Source organism: Xiphias gladius, chromosome 7 (genome assembly GCF_016859285.1).
Source record: "Xiphias gladius isolate SHS-SW01 ecotype Sanya breed wild chromosome 7, ASM1685928v1, whole genome shotgun sequence".
Lineage (NCBI taxonomy): Eukaryota > Metazoa > Chordata > Actinopteri > Istiophoriformes > Xiphiidae > Xiphias > Xiphias gladius.
The window spans coordinates 9,258,221-9,282,182 of record NC_053406.1 but is presented as its reverse complement, the minus strand read 5'-3'; the positions used below and the strand labels follow the sequence as shown (position 1 = coordinate 9,282,182).

General features: G+C 40.4%; 1 protein-coding gene across 2 annotated transcripts; it reads left to right on the top strand.

Moving 5' to 3' along the window:
- Positions 1-205: 205 nt before the first annotated feature.
- On the top strand, positions 206-23,662 carry brwd1 (bromodomain and WD repeat domain containing 1). 2 transcript variants are annotated; one of them, XM_040130678.1, is made up of 44 exons: positions 206-425; positions 539-597; positions 721-750; positions 969-1,028; positions 2,139-2,289; positions 2,546-2,644; positions 3,950-4,110; positions 4,406-4,627; positions 5,676-5,776; positions 6,189-6,259; positions 6,464-6,564; positions 6,716-6,756; positions 6,863-6,964; positions 8,133-8,286; positions 8,415-8,549; positions 8,963-9,091; positions 9,384-9,532; positions 9,816-9,892; positions 10,126-10,356; positions 10,489-10,672; positions 11,286-11,376; positions 11,719-11,829; positions 11,940-12,010; positions 12,312-12,537; positions 12,749-12,865; positions 13,442-13,549; positions 14,288-14,412; positions 14,823-14,905; positions 15,263-15,374; positions 16,058-16,119; positions 16,244-16,399; positions 16,593-16,713; positions 16,903-17,028; positions 17,289-17,355; positions 17,596-17,646; positions 17,939-18,064; positions 18,192-18,344; positions 18,525-18,685; positions 18,999-19,171; positions 19,700-19,825; positions 19,982-20,158; positions 20,248-20,565; positions 20,711-20,866; positions 21,001-23,662. In XM_040130678.1, exons 1-44 carry the CDS (start codon positions 389-391, stop codon positions 22,473-22,475), a joined length of 6,786 nt encoding a protein of 2,261 aa, XP_039986612.1. In that variant the 5' UTR covers positions 206-388; the 3' UTR covers positions 22,476-23,662. The 2 variants fall into 2 exon arrangements, with proteins under 2 accessions (XP_039986612.1, XP_039986613.1); XM_040130679.1 differs by lacking the exons at positions 14,288-14,412; positions 14,823-14,905; positions 15,263-15,374; ... (13 more) ...; positions 20,711-20,866; positions 21,001-23,662 and adding an exon at positions 12,187-12,230 and having other exon boundaries at positions 13,442-13,550.
- Positions 23,663-23,962: the final 300 nt, after the last annotated feature.

Genomic DNA, 23,962 nt, shown 5'->3' with positions numbered 1-23,962 from the left:
GATTACCGCGTTATGTTTAATTTTTAAAAATTTATTAATTTATTTTATGTGTTTACAAGTGGGGTTGGACATCGTGTCAGTGTCTGATGTTACACGCAAAAAATGCAAATGTCGCCAGACTGCCAGCTAACGCACACTTTGGTCTTTTGTTGAGAGGGCGCTCCTCCCCACCCCCTTTTTCCTGTGTTACTCCGCTGTGGCGGAAGTAAGTCGACTCGCTGAGGCCTCATCCTTCCAATGGCGACGGCAAACAGGCTGAATAGAAAGCGGGAGCAACCGTGGAGGGGGTCAGAGCTGTGTAGCCGAAATTAAATAAATATATCCTATTCTCTGTAGTCATAAAGTTAGCCTAAAATTTGTTCCTCCTTTCCAAATCACGGCCGATTCAATGGCCAAAAATCGGAACACTTCGCTCCTTGAGTCGGGTAAGCCGCAGAAGTAAACCCAACTGATAGCTCAATTTACAACGATACGGTTCGTGCTAATTGGTAACCCGACTGCTTTTCTCACGGTTAATTTCCTCTCTGTTCAATTTCAGAGCTCTATTACTTGATCTCTCGTTTTCTAACAACGGGTCCATGTCGGAGAGCGGCTGAGGTGAGCTGGCGTGCCTTAACTGGCACAATGTTTTGTCTTTCAAAATAGTTGACTAGCTAGTTAATAGTAGAGTTAGTTAAAAGAGGCTGTCTGGTCTGAATCGCCTCTTTTAATCCACTGCAGGTCCTGGCGAGCGAACTAGAGGAATATCAGGTGTGTATCCCCGCTGTCTCTGCTGCTTGTTATCTGCTAGCTGCTATCCGTCGGTGTTGACTGGGTCTGGGCATAAAACTTGTCTCACTTCTGTCGACTTTTTAATACCTCTGTACGTCTCACTAGTTTGACATCACCCGGTTTTTCCCTAACTGGATGTGTACCTGCTGGTGTTTTCTGTGTTGACCCCGCTTTACAAAAACTCCTGTTTTCGACAGCTCTTGCCCGGGAGACTGGACTGGCTGGGAAACGAGCACCCGAGAACATATGAAGATGTGGTGAGATTGAACTTAATCTCTGTTGTTAAATTCACTGTCGTCGGTTGTTATTGTCTTGTGACAGGGGACCCTGTATCCATGCTCTGTGCTTGTTTACGGTCTTTGTTCTTTTTCGTGCTGGACTGCTGTTGGATATCCTTGCGTTGGGAGGATTGACAAGGTCACAGCTCGTTTTCTCTGGGTTAATTTTTCAGAAAGTGAACTGAGATTCGTTCGTTCAGAAAACGGTATTTGAACCGAGAGTTTAACATTATTTAGCCCCGACTGTTGTACTGCGCATAGGGTGGGTAGTTCGGCTTCTCGCTACGTAGAGACGGCTCCATTGGCCAATCGGAGGCCGAGATGCGCTGTCTCTGCGTTGTTGTGCATGTTACCGGCGCTGTGATTGGTCCATCAAAAGAGAAATTTTGCATAAGAAGCCACGCCTTTCAGAATAGGAGTTGAGAAGCACATGAAACAACCAGACAACCAGTCAGACATGTATTTTTACCAAACTGCAGCTCCCAGAAAAGTCTTTAGACTGCTAGTATTACATGAGATAAATATGAAAATGTTGCGCATACATACATACATACATAGGTCTCAAATCATGCAATAAACAACATATAACAGCATGGTTTCTTGGTTGCCAGTTGACTGTTTTTATTTTCTGCTGTATGTGAGATGTGTTCTTAAAATGAAAGCAGTCCAAGATCAGACTTAACTACATCTTGCAGACAGAGACCTATATCAAGTATAATACATACAATCCTGCAACTGTTTTCTTTATTGATTAATCTGCTGACTGTTTCCTGATTACTCTATAAAAATGTCAGAAAACACTAAAATATATTGATCACAAGTTCTGAGAGCCCAAGATGACATCTTTGAATTGCGCATCTTGTCTGACCAACAGTCTAAAAACCAAACACATTCAATTGACAATGATCCAAAACAAAGAAAAGCAGCAATCCTTACATTTAAGAAGGTTGTTTGGCATTTTAGTCTCATAATCGCTTATCAGAATAGTTGTTTTATTCATTTTATGTCGATCAATTAATCGACCAATCATTTCAACAGTGATCTACATTCAGTGTCATATCACTACCCTGTTATTGTTTGCTCTGACAGGTTGCAGCCAACGGACACATTGCACCAGACCATTTGCTACAGATATGTAAGCAAATTGGACCACTTCTGGACAAAGACGTGCCGTCATGTGTCCCAGGTGTACACTCTCTCCTGGGGTCCGGAAAGCAGTCAATGCTTAGGACCCGCAAAGGTACACAATCTTCAGCGATCGTCTTAAGTGTTTCTGAAGAAATTTATAACAAGCTTTTTTTCTCAATACTTACTGTGTAGTGGAAGTTATACATGCCACTTACACTGATGAATATTGAGTTTTACATAATATAAAGGTTTAAATATTTTTTTGGTTTGTGTAGTCACCAGAACTGAAACAATCCATTCGCCACACGCATCTGATAATCAGATGAATCATATCTCTTAATCTCTGAACTTTCTGTTTTGTTTTTCAGACTGCGACAGTGTGCGGTTTAAAGCTTCATCATATGCAGCCCTTCACCGGGGCAGACCACCAGAGAGGCCTTTGATGTGCAAGAATCTTCCACAATTAGGTATGTCTGGCCTTGTTTGATATTCCTCTGTTATGTGTGTTTGAAGAAAATGAAATGGACAAATGGATGTGTTGGGATTTGTTGTACTTTGTACATGTACTTTGCATGGTATTGCTTGGCAGTGTTTTTAAATGTGTCTACCCACTAACCATGTGCATGTGATGTGTGTGCTCACAAGTCATTGAATAACCGGGTAATTTGCATATTGACAAGTCTGAATAATTAAAATCCTAGGTTATACACTGTGCACACTGTGTAATGCACTCTGTATTACTATTTTCCCTGACTGTCCAAATTTTAGTAGAAGGCATTTTGTCAGCCTGTTGTTGACAGATATCAGTGTGGTGCACTGCAGTGACTTAGCTAGATTGAGTGCCTTAATGCAGCCAGTTACACTGCAGTGTTTGTTGCTAACAAAATGAAAGTTATTGCGATGGTAAGTCGTCCTCTCATCTAGAGATTTCTGCAGAATTATTATTATTTTTCTCAATACTTTAACTGCCTGATTCTGCCTGATTCTTCAGGATTTCCAACCACTCCTGTTGAGTTGGTTCCGCAGTTGAGGCATTTATCTCCTGCACAGTGCTGCAGAGATTCTTTTTATGCCTGTTCGTGACATTGTTTTTTAATTTAAAACCATACTTTCTTCAGGAAAAGTAGTGCACATGTCGGTTGACTTTTGGATATTTTGTTTATTTTAAAAAATGCTATTGAATTTACTCAACTGTCAGTCAGCCATGTTTGAGAAGGCATGGACCACAAAAAGGCCTCATTACATGCTTAACAACTTCAGCTTGAAGCAGTGTGACCTTAAAGCAGAAAAAAAGTATGGTATTCATGTTTCTCTGATATTTTGTCATTTTTCAAAGTAACTGATGCAAACAAGATGCATCCGACTTCAGAGCAGCAGTGGTATTGTTACTGTTTACAGATTGGATTTGATGGCAGCTCATTTTGTGCTGTTTGAATCAAATTTATTAACTGACACAATTGGTATAAGAAGAGTCACAAAGCAAGTGACTGAGAGAGACTAACTAAACTAAAACTTAAGTTCATTAAGATCTGTATTGAGAGGCATAAGATTTATTGAAAGACAATGCATTTACATACTTTGTTAAGCCCAAGAATAACAGCCTCTTGTATTTCCATATGTTTCATTTCATCCCGTGATTATAATGCCCCCTCTATTACTGCCCACATTAGAGTAAATATATCTTATGCCCACTCTATTTGTGCTGATACCAGTCCTGTTGCAGTCCTGTAATTTCATCACTCTTCTGATGATTGGCATCTTATCATCAACAGTGGAGGTGCATCGAGGGAGAGAGCTGACGGGAGTGCAGCGCTTCAGCTCCATCAATCCTGTCAGCAACTATGAGCACATGCGGCTGCATAGGCGGATCCTGGGGCATCTGTCTGCAGTGTACTGTATTGCATTTGATCGCACTGGTCTCAGGATCTTCACAGTAAGATGGAATTTGATGGCGTATACCCCCACTCAAAAATAAACCCCTACTTAATGTGCTGTGTAATTTTAATTTTGCTTTTGCTATTTTAGAACACTGAATTATTTGATATAGTACACTTAAAAAATTTGACACTCAGCTGACTATGACTGTATATATTTTTAATGGTAGGATCAGATCCATGTTGCTTATGCCTCCAATTGCTAGCCTGTCCTCTTAACTTTGTGCGAGACTTGTCTCCTAATGTATGCTAAAGTAAATTATTAAAGTAGAAGTTATTTTTTTTCTTTTTCAGGGCTCCGATGACTGTTTGGTGAAGATTTGGTCTTCGTTTGATGGAAGGCTTCATTCAACGTTGCGAGGACACTCTGCAGAAATCACAGACTTGGCGGTTAATTATGAGAACACATTAATTGCCGCAGGAAGCTGTGACAAGACCATCCGTGTATGGTGCCTTCGTACCTGTGCCCCTGTGGCTGTGCTGCAGGGGCACAGTGGATCCATTACCTCCCTTCAGGTAAAGGAATCTCTTTCAATATACTAATATAAAGTCATTTTCAATGTGAAGCTGACCTGTGTTTTCCAAGACAAAAGGGAGCTGGTTCTTTTTTCTACACAAAAGTAATTGTTATCATATGAGTGAGATCATCATGAGATGATCACTTGAATGAGATCAAGTGTCATCCCCTCATTCTGGGCACGCGAAATTGTCTGGATGACCATAGCAAAAATAAAGCAATTGTAGATATGTTACTGCTATCAAAGCAAAGACGCAAGATTCATGAATTCCCTTCTTATATTTCAAACATTTCCAGCCATGTAGCTCTCATAATTGGACTGTGAGATACCTTTACTGTACTCCACTCCATTACGCAGTAGTTAAGTATTTCTAGGATGTAGATCTTACTAGACCTGTTTTCATTGAAGTCATTGAAAAAAGAAAAAAATTGCCAAGAGCTAACTTGAGCCAACGTCTGTTTCCTTCAAATAGTGCTATGCAGATATAGGACAAAAAAGATAACATAATAGAGAGTGTCTATAACTTTGGAATTTGTTATTTTAATTAATCAATTTTATATGCCGTACTGATTTTTTTGGAATAGACCAGAGGCTTAAAACATTAGTTAGCATTAATATGTTTTTGCTGCATCGATACTGACTGAAATAAAACAGGAAGAGTTGGTAGCAAGTCTGGCATGGTCGTGTTTTATTTGAAGCATCTGTTTCCATGAGTCTTCATCTCATTTTCTCTTTACTGCTATGACAACTTATGCCTCTGCCAAGTGTAAAAACATTGTTCTTTGTAGAATTGCAAGGACAAAATTATTCAGATCCATAGAACATGTCAGTTATTGATTTTATGCCATCACTTGAACCACTGAAGATTTGTATTGTAAACCAGAAAATAAAATTTAACCTGGTTCTTTTGCATGTCAGCTCAAGACCAGGATTTTGGCCTGATTGGATAGTAAGAAGGAAAAGTGTTAATATTTGACTGCATGATATTAGAATGACTTCGTAAGAATAATTTAGATGCCGGATCTTTGAAAATCTTGTACTTTCAGTTCTCACCATTTGCCAAGGGCTCAAAACGTTACATGCTGTCCACTGGAACTGATGCTACTGTCTACTTCTGGCAGTGGGACGTCAACAACATCAACTTTAGGTGAGTGCTGCTTGTTAAGCAACGGTTTGTATGTCAGAGGTTTTCATTTACATATACTCTGTTGCATTACCAAAAAAAAAGATCAAATTAATAGTCCATTAAATATTTTTGAATATTATTGTTTAGTATGAATACTGTGTGTTTTAATATCACCTTAAAAATCTCTCATAAAGGAGAAAAAAACAGAAAAGTATAGTAAAGATTCAGAAAACACAACAGCATAGTTTGGTTTGCTTGTGTATCAGTTAAACAAACAAGGCTCCTAGCAAACAGTGTAACATGCTAAGTTGTAGACTGTCATGTAAATGGGAGTTAAAAATAACATAACACTGCTCCCGTTTTACTATGTACTGTTGTGTGTCAGTAAAATGCCCTTTTCCCATCAGTAAAATTTTCTCTACTATCCTTCAAGTGATCGGCCACCCAAATTTACGGAGCGGCCAAGGCCAGGAGTTCAGACAGTATGCTCCTCATTCAGTCCAGGTAATTAGTGATTTTAGAAAAATAGTAATGTTGTATTTAAATGATGTTTGTGTTGAATGAACCTGTACGTATGCTACTGAATTTGTTTTAGCATTGCACAGCTTTCAGATTTATCATCTAGCCAGCATATAATTATAGACATACAGCTTTTTCAATTTTTGGGTTGAACACTTGAAGCTGATTTTTTCCTTTCCCCCATCCCAGGTGGGATGTTCTTAGCAACAGGAAGTACTGATGATGTCATCCGCATATATTACTTGGGAAGTGGGAGTCCAGAGAAGATATCAGAGCTCCATGAGCACACAGTAAGAACCCTCTCAAGAGCCGGTTAACGTTTATATTGCTGCTGCAGCATATTGTACAAACAGAACATATTCACAGTAGATTTCAGCTGTACATCAGCAATAACAGAAAGGTGTGTTGATCATTCTCCACATTTCTGTTGTCTCTTTGTAGGACAAAGTTGATAGCATCCAGTTTTGCCACTCAGGTGAAAGGTATGATAAAATGACTGTATATCCAATTGCTTCGCTGCATCATGAATTTAGCATGGTAGTTAATAGTGAATTAAATATGACATTCGCTGTCACGGTCCTGGCTCAGGTTTGTTAGCGGAAGTCGTGATGGAACAGCGCGGATCTGGAAGCTCCATCAACGGCAGCAGTGGAGGTGCATCTTGCTCAACATGTCTGCCACTCTTCCAGGGTAAGGACCAACTTTGCTGTTGTAAACCAGCGTGGATGAAAATGATCTTATCTTAGTGCAAAAGCCTTTGGTTTGTGCTCTGTAATCGCAAAAAAAAAAATGAAGAAATACAATATACAGGCAACAGGATATGCAAGAATTTGCTGTAAAAGTATCTGGTAGATTTGTTAAATGGGGCACAGCCATTTGCTGTCTGGGCCTCCTCAAAGAGCTGTCGGAGCACGTCCAAGTGTAAGAGGTGCTGATGTCAGCTGAGGAATCCATTTTCCCAAGTGTTTTATTTCTTCAGTTGTCAAGTTGTGTAAGTCTTAGCGCTCTCATCTGCCTGTAAAGCTGTCACTAACAGGTCGTGATGACTTAACATTATTTCCAGCTAAGGACTGGAAGATGTTGGATTTTTATGTGCAATATCGTTATTTCTGAATAGTGATTTGATATTGTTAATATACATACAGAATGTATACCTTATGTGCCAATGGAGTACATCACTCATAATATGAATATAAGTTTAGCCAATATTTCAGCTACCTTCATTTTTTTTGAAATGCAAGGAAAAAATAGTGTTTACCACCCAGAGCTTGTCTGTCTGTCTTGGGAACAACTATAAAAGAGCCTCCCTGGCAGACTCTAAAATTAGCTCATCTGCCAAAGATATTTTCACATTTTCACTGCCTTTCACAAGTAACATTTAATAACCAAAATGATTTACATTTTTTCACAGCTATATGCTATCTCAGCATTTTCAATACATTTTCATGTATTAAATTCAGTACTGTGTGTGAGTTTACAAAGGGGTCACGGTCATGAATGTATTCAGCAGCAAGTGCAAGATAATCCAGTATAAAAGCGGGTTTCCGTTTAATTGGAAAAGAAAATCGTCAGCATGACATAGGCTTAGTTAGGAAGTCACTTGTCAATCAACTTGTCGATTAACTGCACCCATTCTGTTCAATGTTTGATTATTATTTGTGGTAGATCTGCTGGATTGCTTTATGGCCCAAAATAGGGAACATATTTCTGTTTTTATTTAATAGCATAAATGAAACTACATCAAGTACAAGCTGTTGGTTATTTCACTGTCATTTGTGTTGAGTAAAGACCTGCAACCTGTAGTATGTATATTTTCTAATCTGATGTTTTGTTTGTTTTTGTTTTTTTTTACTTACAGTGCTGAAGCAGTGAGTGAAGAGGAAAGCTACTTCAAACCCAAAGTCACCATGGTAGCATGGGATCGCCATGACAATACAGTCATCACGGCTGTTAACAACCATCTCCTCAAAGTGTGGAACTCCTACACGGGACAGCTGCTACATATCCTTAAAGTAAATGTGCACAATGTTTTGTTTCTCTTAGCAAAATGTTGAGCATAGTGGATATCACAACCATCTCATTTAACCTCCACAAACTGACTACTTTTACAACCAGAGACTAACCTGAACACTGTTTTCAGGGCCATGAGGCTGAGGTGTTTGTGCTAGAACCGCACCCTTTTGACCCCAGGATCATCCTATCTGCTGGCCATGATGGGAATGTCTTCATTTGGGATCTGCTGCGAGGGACAAACACACAGCACTACTTCAACATGGTACACTGACACTATCAGAACATGTCTTTTACAGGATGGTGAACACAGCAGTTCTGCAGCATGATGAACAAACAGTACTCATTTAGAGACACGCCGCAATAAGCAGCATGGTAACAAAACAGACTTAGTTTAGTATGTATTGGGTAGTGAGGAGGAAACAGAATGTGATTGTTTTTTTTTGTTTTGTTTTTTTCATATCTACTATGAGGTCCTGCAGGATTTGAAAGGAGAAAATCATGCACAGACACATAGTGTGAACAATTATTGAAAGCCTAAAATTTAAAAAAAAAGGAAAGAGAAAAAAAAAAAAACACACACATTTGGGCTATTGTCAAAAACTCCTTTTGTGTGGAGTTTGCTTCCATTGTTAATGAGTTTCTGTACCCGGGGTGATTTTTGTGTTTCTGATCCAGATTGAGGGCCAGGGTCATGGAGCCGTGTTCGACTGCAAATTCACTCCCGATGGCCAGCGCTTCGCCTGTACAGACTCTCACGGCCATCTGCTCATCTTTGGCTTCGGCAGTTCCAAGCCGTATGAGAAGGCAAGAATAAATTGCAAATGTACATTTAAATTTTTACACAAACAATGCATCTACATTGCCAGGTTAAAACCACAGTAAGGCCATTTTTAGGGACTGTTGTTGTTTTCTGCTCCATAAATGTACAGTAACGCATTTTTACAGATTGATAAAATATGGATTTATATCACTGTATAGTGATGGCCATCCGAAAACAAGTATGTGTTTCTGAATAATCCATCATCGCATGAATATAAAAAAAAAAAAAAAGCAGCATGGTATCCTATCCAGCATCTTTCTCCTGGTCTCCACACAGCTTCCAGACCAGGTGTTCTTCCACACAGACTATAGACCGCTGATCCGGGATTCCAACGGCTTCGTGTTGGATGAACAGACACAGCAGGCACCACATCTCATGCCCCCACCATTCTTGGTGGACGTGGATGGAAATCCCCATCCACCGAGGTAGACATGACCAATACCACAGTCTCCATCCATTGAATGTTTAGTCCATGAAGCTTCTCAATGCCCCAGGCCACTATAAAAAAAGGAACCACGTTGATAAGAGCAGTTAAATTTTGATCTTCAGCTGTTTTTATAACATTATGTTCTTATTGTCCCTGTTTTACTTATGATCTTTATTTATATATTTAATATCAAGGTCAGTGTTGGCATTAAAACAGCTGTCTTCTATTTAAAATATATCTTAATAAACTTAGAAATATTTAAAAAATGTTTTTAACCTCAGGTACCAGCGTCTTGTTCCAGGGCGGGAAAACATTGCTGCTGAGCATCTGGTTCCTCAGCTGGGATACGTAGCAACCAGTAAGGCTTAGTATGACCATAATTATCCCTTTCTAAACTTTACTGAACAACATACATTTTAATTAATAAATCACAAATTCCCCAGTCCACTTTCACTGCTTTATCAGCCACCTAGATTTAATAACAAGTCAAACTTTTCCAATCAGCCTGCTGTAGTTATACTGTATGTCCATCATGACGCTCCACTACCATCCACTCATGTTCTTCCTTTCCCCGTTCAATGACATCTTCAGGTGATGGCGAGGTGGTGGAGCAGGTGATCAGCCAGCAGACTGCAGAGCATGAGGAGGTTGCGGCAAGACGCAGCAGCCTTCTGGACGAGGCCATCCGACAGCTCCGGGAGCAACAGGACCGGCAGAACCAGCCTGGGACAGAGGCGGTGCCGGGTGCTGGAGCAGGACCAGAGGGCCAAGCTGAGGCCCAGGGCCCAGCCTTGGCACCAGCACCAAGCACACCACGCAGAGGTATCAATACAGCAGTGTTGCTTTGGATAGTTTTAGCTGATGTATTGATCTGATGAGCTGTCGGAGAATAGCTTTGTGATTTTTAGTATTATTTACTGTGGGTTAATATTTGTCATTTTTCCTTCATTGCAGTATCTGTGAATGATCGAGCAGATGTGCAGTCACCCCCGAATGTGGGTCTGCGCCGCAGTGGACAGGTGGAGGGCGTCCGGCAGATGCACCAGAATGCTCCCCGCAGCCAGATGGCCACAGAGAGAGACCTGCAGGCCTGGAGACGCAGGGTGGTGGTGCCTGAACTGGCACCCAGCAGCTACAGGTAGACCATTTTACCAGCCACAGCTGAAGATATGGCATGTGTGACTGGAGACATTTGTGCTCTTTCTGGATCTTTCTATTGGATTTTGTTTCTAAGGTAACACTGTAAACACAAAAGACAAATGATTATTTTTATAACCTACTAGCTTAAAATGACCTAAATGGAAATGGATCCTATTCCCGTTTTAGAACAGATCAATTTTTAGATCATATCCAACTGAATTCAACATTTTACATATTCATGTCAAAAAACTAATTTTCTTTAGAAAGGTAAATTTTGATTACATGGTTGAGTCTAGAAATTATTTTTACAAGTCTTTGTTTCATAAAATGTAAAAAAAGGATTTAAGAGAACGTGAATGCAGCTTGGTTTTCTTAATGACATCAAATGACCAATGGTCCATTATCATTATTTTTGAACTGTAGGTGTAGAAAGCATGGTATTAACATCAGCAGAAAAGTGACAGGGGCTTTATGACTAAATATACTTATTTAGCAACATGTGGTTTGTTATATGTGGTTTACATATAACAACATTTTACAACGTTTAGATTTCTCTCAGTTTTGGTGGTGTTCCTCTTTCATTTTAAACATTGAGGAAATTGTTTTTTCAGGGACCAGGAGGACATCCGAACAGCCAAAGGAGATGAGGAGGTGGCTCTGTACAATGCAAAGAAGAGACGCATTATCTACAGTAGCTGTCGAGTAGGTTTCTTGTTCCTTCACCAATGTAGGAAGTCTTAAATGGCAATTTGAAAAATAATTTATGTACTCCATGTTGTAAATATTCATTAGACTCTATTTATTGAACTTCAACCCATCTGCAACTTGCACGTAAGATCATATTTCATTTAAGGTGTTGTGTTGGATGGTAACTATATACACTGTGTGTATATTAAGTATATTCTCTATGGCCTGTTTGGGATTGTGTTTTTTCATTTATCATCAGAGATTTCCGTTTTTTTATTTTTTTATTTTCCCAAGTTCCCAACAATTTCTGTACAAATCTTTGCACTGGTGTTGAGTCAGTCCCATCTGTTCCTCTAGGATGATTCAGATGATGAGCCTCCCACTACAAAGCGAACACACAGCCGCAGTGACACAGTGGAATTCATTGATTTGTCCTGTGAAGAGGGAGAGGAGACTGCAAGCTCAGAGGTATCACATTTTCCAGTCGCCTGTGGTTTTGTGAAAAAATGTAATTTACAAGCACCAGGGGTCTTTTTGGTTTTTATGCCATTTCTCGTTCTTGTTTTGAATCGGTTCAGGACAATGAATTGGATGGGAGTGAACTGGAGTCCTCCAATGATGAGGAGGAGTGGAACAGTGACAGCTCAAGGTATAAAGTTGAATGGACAAGGGTCACATACTGTTGGGGAATAATTCTTAGCATTTGTTTGAACTTGTTTAGAGTACCAGATAAAAGGGTTTTCCTGAATCACAAAAACTTGTGATATAAACTGAAAAGTATTGACTTTGATATTGAAACTTTGTTACTCCTTTGTGTTGTCTTAGGTGGCAATCTCCACCCACCTGGTACCCCAAGCAGGTTAAAACAAGTTAGTTAATTAAATATCTGTATTGCCTGTTTTCATCTATGTACCTTAAAATGGTAATCATAACTGCTTTTGATTGGGCAGCCACACGTCAAGCGAGTACTCGGACTGGACGGCAGATGCTGGTATCAACCTGCAGCCCTCGACCCCCTTGTCATCACGGAAACGAGTGCGGTACAGACTCAGCTCCTCCGAAGAGGAAGAAGAAGAGAATGAGGAAGAGGAGGAGAAGCAGCAGAGTGATGAAGAGGAAAAACCGGGGAAGAAAAGCAAAGAGAAGGCCAAGAAAGCAAAAAACAAGGCACCCCGGGTGAGTTATTTAGACACAGATATCCTGTTCCACTCATGATTGGATTTCTAATCCTGACGAGTCACTGTGTGAATCTTAAATGGTTAGACATCGCCCAGACTGCTTTAGATTCTGTCGTTGAGGAAATATAATGATGAATTTTCCAACATATATTTTTAAATATTGTTCATATTTACGCTTTTAACATTTTCCATCTTGGGTCTCCAATCAGCGTCCAAAGGCCAGACCATCCATCAACAGAGAAGTGTCCAATGAGTTCAGACCCTCACCATGGATCACTGATTTCATCCCCAGGAAGTCTCCTTTTGTCCCCCAAATGGGCGATGAGGTATGTGCTAATGTTAGGATCTGTGTTTTTACCGAGCTATGGTCTTCATTATGTAAGGAAAGACTTCTGTAGTGTGATCGTACATCATTTATATTTCAATCCCCAGTTTCTGTTCTGTCTTCTCACATCATCATTATTTTTCCAGTTGTAACTTAACCTTGACATCATGCTCCTTACTTAAGATCAAACTTAATTCTGCCTCAAGAGCCTTTAGGTCATTGCATTAGCACAAGAGAGAAACAGAATCAGAGAAACTGATAAAATTACTATTAGAACCCAAGAAATAAACCATACACAAAATGTAAAGAAATGCAAGCTTTTGTAAGCAGATGATTTTAAACTGCCAGAAGACTGTAAAATGAGTAGAACTGGTAAATATATGTTAGATATTATTAACAGCTGGGATTGTTCTTAAATATATAGCAAATGTATAGGTGTAGTTTAAATACTTTTGGAAAATCTCTTGGTGGTAGTAGCAAGCATCATGATAATCCTGTAAAAAGAATGATTGTGATCATCGTCCAGTTTCCATCATCCCATCACATCCTAAGCTCTGACTCTCTCTGTGTTTGTCAGGTGATCTACTTTCGACAGGGACATGAAGCCTACGTTGAGGCAGTGAGCCGGAATGAACTCTACCCCATCAACTTAGACAAACAGCCCTGGAAGAAAATGGAGCTGCGGGTAAGACTAGGGCAAATTAGAAGATATGTGAAGCATTCCTTGTAGAAGAGTTTGGAAAAATACACTGAATTCCAAAAAAGTTGAACATAATCTACAAAGTCTTCAGTCAGGTGACTAAAAAAAAAAAAAGAGAAAATCAAGATGTTGATGGGCCCACACTGATGGGCCAAAACATCATGACCAGCATGGGCACTCTGACCAGCTCCATATGCAGCAACGTGCGATGCATTGTGTGTTGTGGCACATTCCTTCCATAATCATCATTAAAACCTTCTGCCACCTGCGCCACAGTACACTTCTGTTCGTTCGGACCAGATGGGATAGCCTTGGTAACCCTCACACATTGATGATGCAGAGGTTTGTGGTTTGTCTCTTTGGGCCAGTGTCTCTCCTCGGACTGTCAGAGTACTCACCGCCGCTGGCGGGCAGAGCCGCACAAAGCTTGATGTTTCGGGGATGCTGCAAGCCAGTCGTCTGGCCATAATGATTTGGCCCTTGTCAAAGTCGCTCAGGTCTTTAAACCTGCCCATTTGTCCTGCATCCAACACGTTATAGATGCGAACCGACTCTTCACTTACTGTCTAATGTACAGTATCCCAGACTTGGGATGGACTGTTGTTATGAGATCATCAATGTTTGGTCGTTTCATCTTTGAGTGGTCATAATGTTTAAGCTCATCAGTGTTAGTAGAAATCTTGGAAATGCAAATTAATGGAAACCCTGCTGTATATTTCCTAGGACCAAGAGTTTGTGAAGATCACTGGGATCAAATATGAAGTCTGCCCTCCAACACTGTGCTGTCTGAAGCTGACTCTTATTGACCATGGCACTGGCAAAATCACAGACAAGTCTTTTTCTGTCAAGTAAGCATCTCAGTTTCATTTTATTTGTCTCTATTGAGAAAAACAGTAAACTATTATTGCTTTTCTTATTCTCATTAGCAAACCGACATGAAGGTGGCATTTACCTGAGTCTTGTATGAACTGACTATGTGTATAAAAAGGTCATGATTCCAAAATTAGGTATTTTTTCTATGGAAATAATAGTGGCTACATTTATGTGTTGGGTTGTGGTTATCATACTGAAAATAAGCTCTCTGCTTCCCAAAGTTTCAGAATAAAATTCTGTTTTTGGTTTTGAAATGCTTGCTAAATCTCTGGTGCTGTAGTTTGTTTTTAAAAAATGGATGTGAATACATCACCATGATTCAGCATCAGTTTCACAGAGACAACGGATGTTTATTGTAATTGAAAATGACTGGTTTCTCCAACAGGTATCACGACATGCCAGATGTTATAGATTTCCTGGTTTTGAGACAAAGTTATGATGAGGCACTCCGTAGAAACTGGCAACCAAGTAAGTTAGCGCAGATGTTAAGTCTTTGTTTTTAGGACAAGTAGCATCCTCCATGTATCTGTGTCATCAGTTTTGAACATAAATCTACACAGAACAAACGTGCACCCTAGAGTGAGTTTAATAGCTTTATGTCAACATTTCAGAAAGATGAATAAGTACTGGAGACCCTTGTTCCAGCATGAGGATTCTTTTTCATTTTTGCATTACTGCTTCTTATTGTAGGTGCTGATAAATGAAATTTTGTTATTGTTCACATACATCCTGTTTCAAATGCTTCATCCGTGCTGCCACCTGCATATATAGGTGCCATGCATTTTTTTCTGCTTCGTGAATTTGGTATAATTTTCTCTGTTGCAGACGACAGATTTCGCTCAGTAATAGACGATGCCTGGTGGTTTGGGACCATCGTCTGTCAGGAGCCCTACCAGCCAGAATATCCAGACAGCCTCTTCCAGTGTTTTAAAGTCAGGTGGGAAAAACACATATGTTGTCAGGACAGGGTAACTGGGGATACTGTGGTTGTGACACCACCACCAATACCAAGTTAGTTTTCTAACACGCTGACTTTTACCGTCACTGCTGTCACTATTTAAAGCAAAACTTGGGACACTGTATGCCTTGCCAGACAGCAGTGAGTGAAATGAAATTTTTGGCTGACACTCTTGCAGGGTCTGCTTCTTGATACTGCAACAATGGCAGACAGTAAATAAAAATCCAACCTAAACATTTCCTTTCCCAAAAATGTATTTGAAGTTAGATTAGACATCTTTATTTTTAAGCATATCAATTTTATGTACTTCAAAGTCTATAGCCAAATTGTCATGACTAAGCTTTCTGCCCCCTAGTGGTCACTAAGAGGCAGTACTGTGTTTGTAGTTGACACATTCACAGTGGAGCGGGATCATTTACTCATCTCTTCTTTGTTCTGTGTACAGAACATCGTGTCTATGAAACTGTGTGTTCTTGTAATTATAATAGCATTTACTTCTATTTTTTTAATACAAAGAAAAACAAACATCTTGTTGATGACCATAACACATGTTTATTCATTTTTAATTAAAAAAAAAAAAAAAAAAAAAGTAGCACTCATGTTTCAGATTTGATAGCTGACTGTGGCAAATTGCCTTACACCAGTTTTTGTGTTCCTACCAGATGGGACAATGCGGAAACTGAGAAACTGAGTCCTTGGGATGTGGAACCTATTCCAGACAACGGTAATTGAGACCTGGTACTTAATGTCACATCCACAAACAGCCATCGCAGTGCTGTGGTCTGCTCATGAGAGTAAGGTTAATGGGGTCGCACTGTATACTGAACAAGTCTGTCTCTGCTGTGCAGCCCAGCAGCCAGAGACAGAAGGAGGTGGTATTACTGTGACAGCAGAAGAGAGGAGCGAGCTGATGTACAAGCCTGTGCCAGGGGAGTGGGGGGAGAGGAGCAGGGACGAGGAGTGTGAACGTGTCATTGCTGGCATCGACCAGCTAATTACCGTTGGTGTGTACACATTCAAAGACAGTCTTTAACTTTTGTTTAGTTTGCATTCATTCACATCTGATTCTCTGTCTTTCACATATCTATCACAGTGTCATTTTCATTGACTCACATCGGGCTATCTACAGGTCCATTTAACTGTGAAAGAACTTCTTCCCAGTTATGCTAACATCATTGCATTGTATTTCTGCTAAAGAAATTGCAGCTCCCTTCTCTGGTCCTGTGGACTTGGTCCAGTATCCCACCTACTGCACTGTGATTGCCTATCCTACTGATCTGGGAACCATCAGACTGCGACTCATGCACAGATTCTACAGGTCAGTTCCACCAGTCTTTCTTTCTTCCATATACCTGTTAATAAAAGTTGGTCAGAGTTAATTAATGGAATTATTTGTACTTGAGACTGATCTCTTTATCTGTCCTTGTATTGTCTTTGCCTACTGAAATTCTAATAACTTGTATTTTGTACAACACCGTATATTTTACTTACCTCTGGTGGTCCACAGACGTCTTTCAGCATTAATTTGGGATGCCCGGTATATTGCACATAATGCCCGCACTTTCAATGAGCCAAGGAGCAAGATTGCCCACTCTGCAAAAATCATCACAAATGTCCTCCAGAAATATGTCAAGTGAGTTGTTCTTCTCAAACTTTTTTTTTTTTTTTAAAGTGTAACTTAAAAAAATGTGTGTTACATAATGATTAAATTGATCATTGGAAGATTCTGCATCCCAAGAATCAGAATCTGTAACAGAAAATTAAAGTATTTGAACATATCTGTCAACAACTGAAGGGAAAGAATTCTATAGAAGATGTGATGATACCTTAGAATTACACAGTAAAACATGTGTTGTAGACTCAGAGTTGTAATATTATTCCTACTTTCCTCAGTAATCCAAGCTGCACAGATATCATGGAGATTTACAGTGCTGTTGAAGAGATGGATGATGATGAAGAGGTAACTCTACCTGTGTAAACAGCTTGAATGTTATGTTTAATGACATTTATTCTTTTTTTGTACACTATGTGTCACATATTAGTGAAATTACTGCACTAGTCAAATAGCTAGATTGTACATAAGCTGTCTGGATAGTTTTCCATTTTTAATCAGTTTATCAATGTCCCCTCAACAGTGGAAAATTAAATTCGCAGTTCAATGATCAGATTCAAGTAACCCACATTTCTTTACTGTCTACAGGATGAGGATACAGAAGCACCAGGAACCTCAGCTGGACACCGGTTACGTCAGGTAAACAGACATAAAGTATACAGTATATATAATAGATGATATATACGGTTTCATACAAAGGACTTAAACAACATTTAAAAACAAGTCAACCCAAATTAAGAATTAACATACATCAGCTGTTGAAACTGTGTACTACGTCATTGTGACTGTTGCTTTAACAAATACTATCTGTACGAGAAAGTGGAGAGGACAGTTTGGTGGCAGATTGACTGTTAATAATTTAACAGCAGCAGATTAGTAGGTGTTACGTGTCATGATGATGATGCCCTCTCTCCCTTCTGGGTATTTGCAGCGCTCTGTAGAGGTGCTGCCAGACAGAGACGCCTGGAAGGAACAGTGCAAGAGTCTGCTCAACTACATATTTGAGTGTGAGGACTCCGAACCGTTCAGACAGCCTGTGGATCCTCAGAACTATCCAGTGAGTTAACACATCAGGCTGGAGTCAAGCTATTAACAAAGCAACATCAGTAGGTTACATTTTGTGCTGTGTGTTCCTATGTTTTGGTAAAGATGAAGTCTAAATTGTGTTTTGTGTGTCTGTCCAGGACTATCATGACATTATTGATACACCAATGGACTTTGGCTCAGTGAAAAGGACCCTGGAGGAAGACCACTATGAAAACCCTGTAGAGCTTTGCAAAGACACCCGCCTAATATTTGCCAACGCTAAAGCCTACACACCCAATAAACGCTCCAAGGTAGCAGAGTAATTAAAGCCTGGAAAAAATGTCATCTACTAAAACAGCTATTAAAACCTCCTCGGGGGTTTAGATTTGTGTGCTTAGACTTAAGTGCTAAGTCATTTATTGTTGGACATAATAGTTTATATTGTAGTTTGTCTGACTCATCTCTTCTATCCTTTTACTATTCTGTCGTAGATTTACAGTATGACCTTGCGGCTCTCTGCCTTCTTCGAGGAGCAAATCAGAACAATCATATCTGAGTACAAAACTGCTGTCAAAAGCAGTGATAGGCTCCGCCGCAGTCAGAGGTTCCGCAAGAAAATGCAGCAACAGGATCAGCCCACTGCCACAACAAGGTCTGTTTGAGTTGCGCCTCTTCTCAGCTCACCTGCTTAAGAATTGAGTGGATCAGCGGGCAAACCATGTAATCTATAGGCCATAGGTTAAATAAAACAAAAAACTGTAACTGTGTTTATGGTTTTGTTTTTTTGTTTTTTTCCTCCATTGTACACTTCCTAATACAGCAGATTTTTAAAAGTAATCAGTTTACTTCAAAACTGTTTAGGTGTCGGACCAGTTAGGTTTCAAAAGCTCATATTGAAATGCTTGCAGATAATTACTTTTCCATGCCACTGTCCGATTAAAAAATTGCATTCTTCTTTTCTCTAGTCAAAAGAGGGCTGCAGTCAAAACTCAGGAAAAAGTGGAGTCGACGTCAGTCACTAAATCTACCTCAGCCAAAGTGTCTGTTCCTGAGAGAGCCAGGAGGAGTCGAAGCAGCAGCTCAGGTCACAGTTCCTCGGAGGACGACTCCGGCTCCAAAGCTGCTTCATCAACACCGGGTACAAAAGAGACTTTGTCGCATAATGATAAATAGATACTGAAATGATAGCGAATCATTGAAAAAGCAAGATCTTCCACCTGTGACATGTACGACGTTGTGCCATGTTTGACTTGCAATTAACAAAAAGCTGGTCCCAAGCATTACAGTGAAATATGACATGACAGTAATTGTCAATTAACTGCTTAATCCCAGCTCAGATTAAGCATTGCTGTGCAGTTATACCTAAATATGGCACACCGACCTCATTTAGTTTGTTACAGGATTGCTTTTATAACAGCAATCCCACTGCACATTAATAGTGGAGACAGATACTGTCCTCTGAATTATCGTGAGAGTAGTTTGAAAACTGAAAGCTACAGTCTTAAAATGCACTGTTGAAATTTAAGTTTTTGCAATATTTTTATGTCCCCTAATTAAATACTGTTCAGAAGAAACATTTTTAGAGAGTGCTTTCCTGAATTGAAATGACATATCTGATAGCACATTAGTTTAAATCTTGACATGATTGAGTGTTTTTCTACTTCAGAGTCTGACAGTGAAAGTGAGCCGAGCGAGTCAGAGGAGGAAAAACGTCCTGGTTCCTCAAGGCACCATCAACGCAGACAGAAAGCAAGAGTAACGAGAAGCAATTGTGCTAAGCAGAGGAAAAAAGGTCAGGAATTTTTCCAGTGAATATCCAGTTTTCAAATATCCTGCCCTGTATTTAGATATAGAGGAAAACCAGGAGATCATAATGTGACATTCAAAATTTGCATATTTGAAAGAGAGCCCAAAAATGATGTCCCTGGAAATATGATATTGTTGCTAGTTGCAGAGAGCGATAGTGAAGAGGAGGAAGACGACGACGAAGAAGAGGAGGAATTAGACAGTGAAGCTGAAGAGGTTGAGGATGGAGAAATGTCCTCCCAGTCTTCAGGTCATCGTTACCCCAGCAGGAGTAGACGGCTGACCAGAAACAGTGCAGCCACGGACAGGAAACGGACAGGTAAACACTACAGACACAAACCGTTTACACCTAGAACCCAGTCAATCACAGTCACACACTTAGCATCCCCCTCTGTGGCTTGTTTTCAGAGGGCAGAGCGGAGATTAATGGTCACAGCAGCAGGTCGTCTCGCAGGGAGAGACGTCACCACCGGGACTCTGACAGAGCCACGTCCCAGGGCTCGGACAAGGAGGAAGAAGAAATCACGGTCCGCAGGTCACTCAAAAGAAAGACGGCGAGGGCAGCTGTGAATAAGATCAAACTCCTTGAAGCATCAGATGAAGACGATGAGGAGGAAGAGAAGCCAAGAAGGAGCAGCAGCCGCCTCCGCCATACAGCCCGGGCCAGCAAACGCACCGCAGTGATCCAGAGCAGCTCAGATTCAGATGGAGAGCCATCAACAGGGGGTAGGCAGATGATTTTCTTAGTACTTTTCAAAATAAACATTGGAATTCAGAAAGAGTAGGACACTCAGAGCTTTTTGCATTTTTATGTTTTAGGCAGCTTACAGGATAGATTTTTGCTCAGTTCTGCTCTCGTTCCTCTTGTTAGGTTCTCGGAATACAAAAGAATCCGGTTGTGAATCCCAGGATGAGGAGGATGGAAACGTCAGCGACGCTTCATCCTCCTCCCAGAATCAGCAGAATGGCGACACAAAGTCCAACAAACAGAGGGAATCGAGACAAGCTGCTAAAACAAAGGGAAATGGTGAGTAATGTCCTCATCGGTCATGTTTAGTTTTTGATTTCTACTTTCCACTGGCTTGGAATTGTGACAAGTTTCTCTAATCAGTTTGAGCCTTTTTTTTTCTTCTTTTTTTTTTTTTCTCCTTTCTTCTGCAGCTACTTTGTCCAACGTAAACGGACACAGTGCAAAACATCACAAGTCTGACAGCAACTCTGAGCAGGACATAACTGCCGAGGAGAGTTCTGGAGAAGAGGAGGAGGAGGAAGAGGAGGAGGAGGAGGAGGAGGAGGAACAGGCGGCCGTGTCTCAGAAACCTTCTAGAAGCACAGCCTCCACTCCAGCCAGGAAGAAGAGGATTACAAGTGAGGAGGAGGAGGAAGAGGAGGAGGTAGAGGACACTGAACGCAGGACCACACGACACAAACCTCCTGTTAGCTCAGATGAAGATTACAAAAACCACAGTTCCCAGAAACACCCACACCAAAATGGAAGAAATGTAGAGGAAGCAATCCACAAGGACTCTAAGAAAAAGAGTAAAGCTACACCATCAAAAAGCCAAGATAAACAAAAATCTGCCTCAACAAATAAACTGAATGGTGCAGAATCAGACGAACTCAGTGATCCTCCAAAGAGACCCAGCCCATGCAAGAAAAGACTGAAAAAAGATGAAGAAAGCAAAGAAGAAAGCAATCACTCTAGTGAGGAATTTGAAGTTGAAACAAGAGCAAAGAGGTCAGCACGAAACAAGAGCAAATCTAAACGGCCTCATGGTGACACCTCAGCTTCAGAGAGTTCTGAGCAGGAATACAAACCCAAGAGGAAGTCGAGGAGGAAACGCTCCACTGGCTCATCAGACGAAGAGTCTGATCATTCAGATTACACATCAAATAGACGGCTGAGTCTCCGAGCCCTACCAAAAAAGAAATACATCAGTGACAACTCTTTTTCTGAGGAAGATTCTGCTTCCGCAAGCCAGGGTACACAGAGGAACGGCAACAAAACAGCCACAGCTTCTAGGGAAGACAGGTATAATAAGAGAGAGTCTAAAAGAAACTCTCCCAATGAAACTAGGAATCAGCTGTCTTCCAAGAGAAAACGTATTTACACCTCAGACTCTGAAGATGGGGAGGATGACGGAAAGAAGGAGCCAGTATCCAAGAACAATAAAAATAGCAGGTCAGGCTCCTCAAAGCGTCCCAAAAGGGAATCCAAACGACGGGATGCTAACAGCAACCAGGAGGACACCTCTTCCCAGTCTGATTCCAGCGAGGAGGTGGAAGATGTTGGTGGTTCAAGGAGCGGGAAGAAGAACGTTAAGCGGCCAAAACACAAACGAAAGGAAAGCTACAGCAGCAGCAACCACAGTTCTGACTCTGAAAGCGAGCAGTTGTCTTCAGCCTCTGAAAACTCATTTGCCAGCTCAGGGTCCCACAGCAGTCCAAAGAGGAGAAGTCCCAGAAAGTCTGGGATCGGTGAAAGGACCGCAAGCCGCCAGCTAAGGCAGCGCCGGCAACGGGCTGCCTCAGAGGAGGAGGACAGTGACGAGTCATACAGCAAACCGCAGCGAAAGACGCGTGTCAACACCCGGAACCGGGGGAAGCGGACGGTAAATTATCATGACAGTGAATGAAGGACGTAGCGGCTGTAACTACAGGCTTTAGAGGAAAGCTGGAGACGGACATTAACTGGAGACCTTAAAGACACTTGATGGCCATGTTATGGTAGTAGCACTGGAGTCCTCGAGAGAAAATGCTGTGAATCTGTTTAATTCAGGGATATTTATATTTTCTATGAAAAAACACATTTATAGATGTAATACAAATTCAAGCATTTGAACTGCTGGTTTTCACAAGGATACAGAGCAAAACACCACCTCCCATACTGCTTGCTGTGATTTGGCCAGCAGAGTAACCATTCTGGGGAATCTTGTCAGCTTGGGTGCTAACTAATATACCTCTGTTTAATCAAGCATATTGCTGGCTTGCACTAAGATACACTGTATTGAGGTATTTCATACACTAGTTTTGCATTAGAAACTCAGGGGTCAACTAAGTTTACTGTAGTCTCAGACATGCAGTTGTTTTTTGAGCTAAGGTAAGGAAAAGAAACAATTCCAGGTCGGCAATGTCCAAGCACACTCACTGGGACAAAAACGAATCCATGTTCAGACTTTTGACTACAGCACTCCTTTGTAAATCCACACACTTAATGCTTGACTGTATTTTGTTTTGATATGAGCCAAATGAACGAGTATGAATTTTTTTTTTTTTTTTTTCCCCATACCAATTCATTTTTTCATTAGTTTTGTGTTTGTATTATAGTGAATAGATGTAAATATGTGATCGAGAAAGACATTGTCTGAAAGGTTTGATCAGTCAGTAGCAAAACATTTATTTAAATTTGAGCCTTTGGGTTGTTTTTTTTTGTTTTTGTTTTTTTTTGTTTTTTACAATTAACTGCATTGTCTTGCCATATGTCACAAATTGGTACCTTTTTTTTGCCAAGTACAGGTAACCAAAAGTACTTATTGCAAAATATTGTGATTTCTCATATTGGGAAGACCTTTTATTGTTGTCCTGTGTTACCTACTTTCAGTATTAAATTCTTTTTCAGAGTTGACTTAAAACATTTTGCCAGTCACATGGTTTAGTTTTGTTTATGGGGAGGTTTCTAAATAGTCGCTTTGACATTTGCTTAATGTTTTTCGTACTACACCTTTAATAAACAGATTTCACAGGAAAACTATTAACGCAATGTGGTTGTGGAGTGCAATGAATTAGTTATTCCTCCTATTAATAAAGACATAATTTCAATGTGTAATCTGTGTTGGACTTCATCTTATGCATTGCCATCATGAGCAGGATCCACCCGGTGATAATACTGCAACATGGAAAATCCCTTTGTGTTGCAGTATGTCTCAGCTATTTCGCCTGTCTAATTTGTCTCTTATCCAGCACTTGTGAGCATTAGGGTACTCACTTAGTTGACCCATCACTGAAACAACCTGATTACAATGTGGACTAAATGCAGATCCAACTTAAATCCACAATCAGTTTGAAAGTAACTGGGACTATGCAGTAATGAGACTGCTTCTGTCTTGCTCAGTTTATTTTTTGC

What these genes read in the sequence shown, in the direction of transcription:
- brwd1 (XM_040130678.1), top strand. Translation starts at nt 389, where the DNA reads ATGGCCAAAAATCGGAACACTTCGCTCCTTGAGTCGG. An exon ending in GATCCATTACCTCCCTTCAG is followed by an intron (nt 4,628 to 5,675) that starts GTAAAGGAATCT and finishes TTGTACTTTCAG; the next exon opens with TTCTCACCATTTGCCAAGGG. An exon ending in ACCAAGCACACCACGCAGAG is followed by an intron (nt 10,357 to 10,488) that starts GTATCAATACAG and finishes CCTTCATTGCAG; the next exon opens with TATCTGTGAATGATCGAGCA.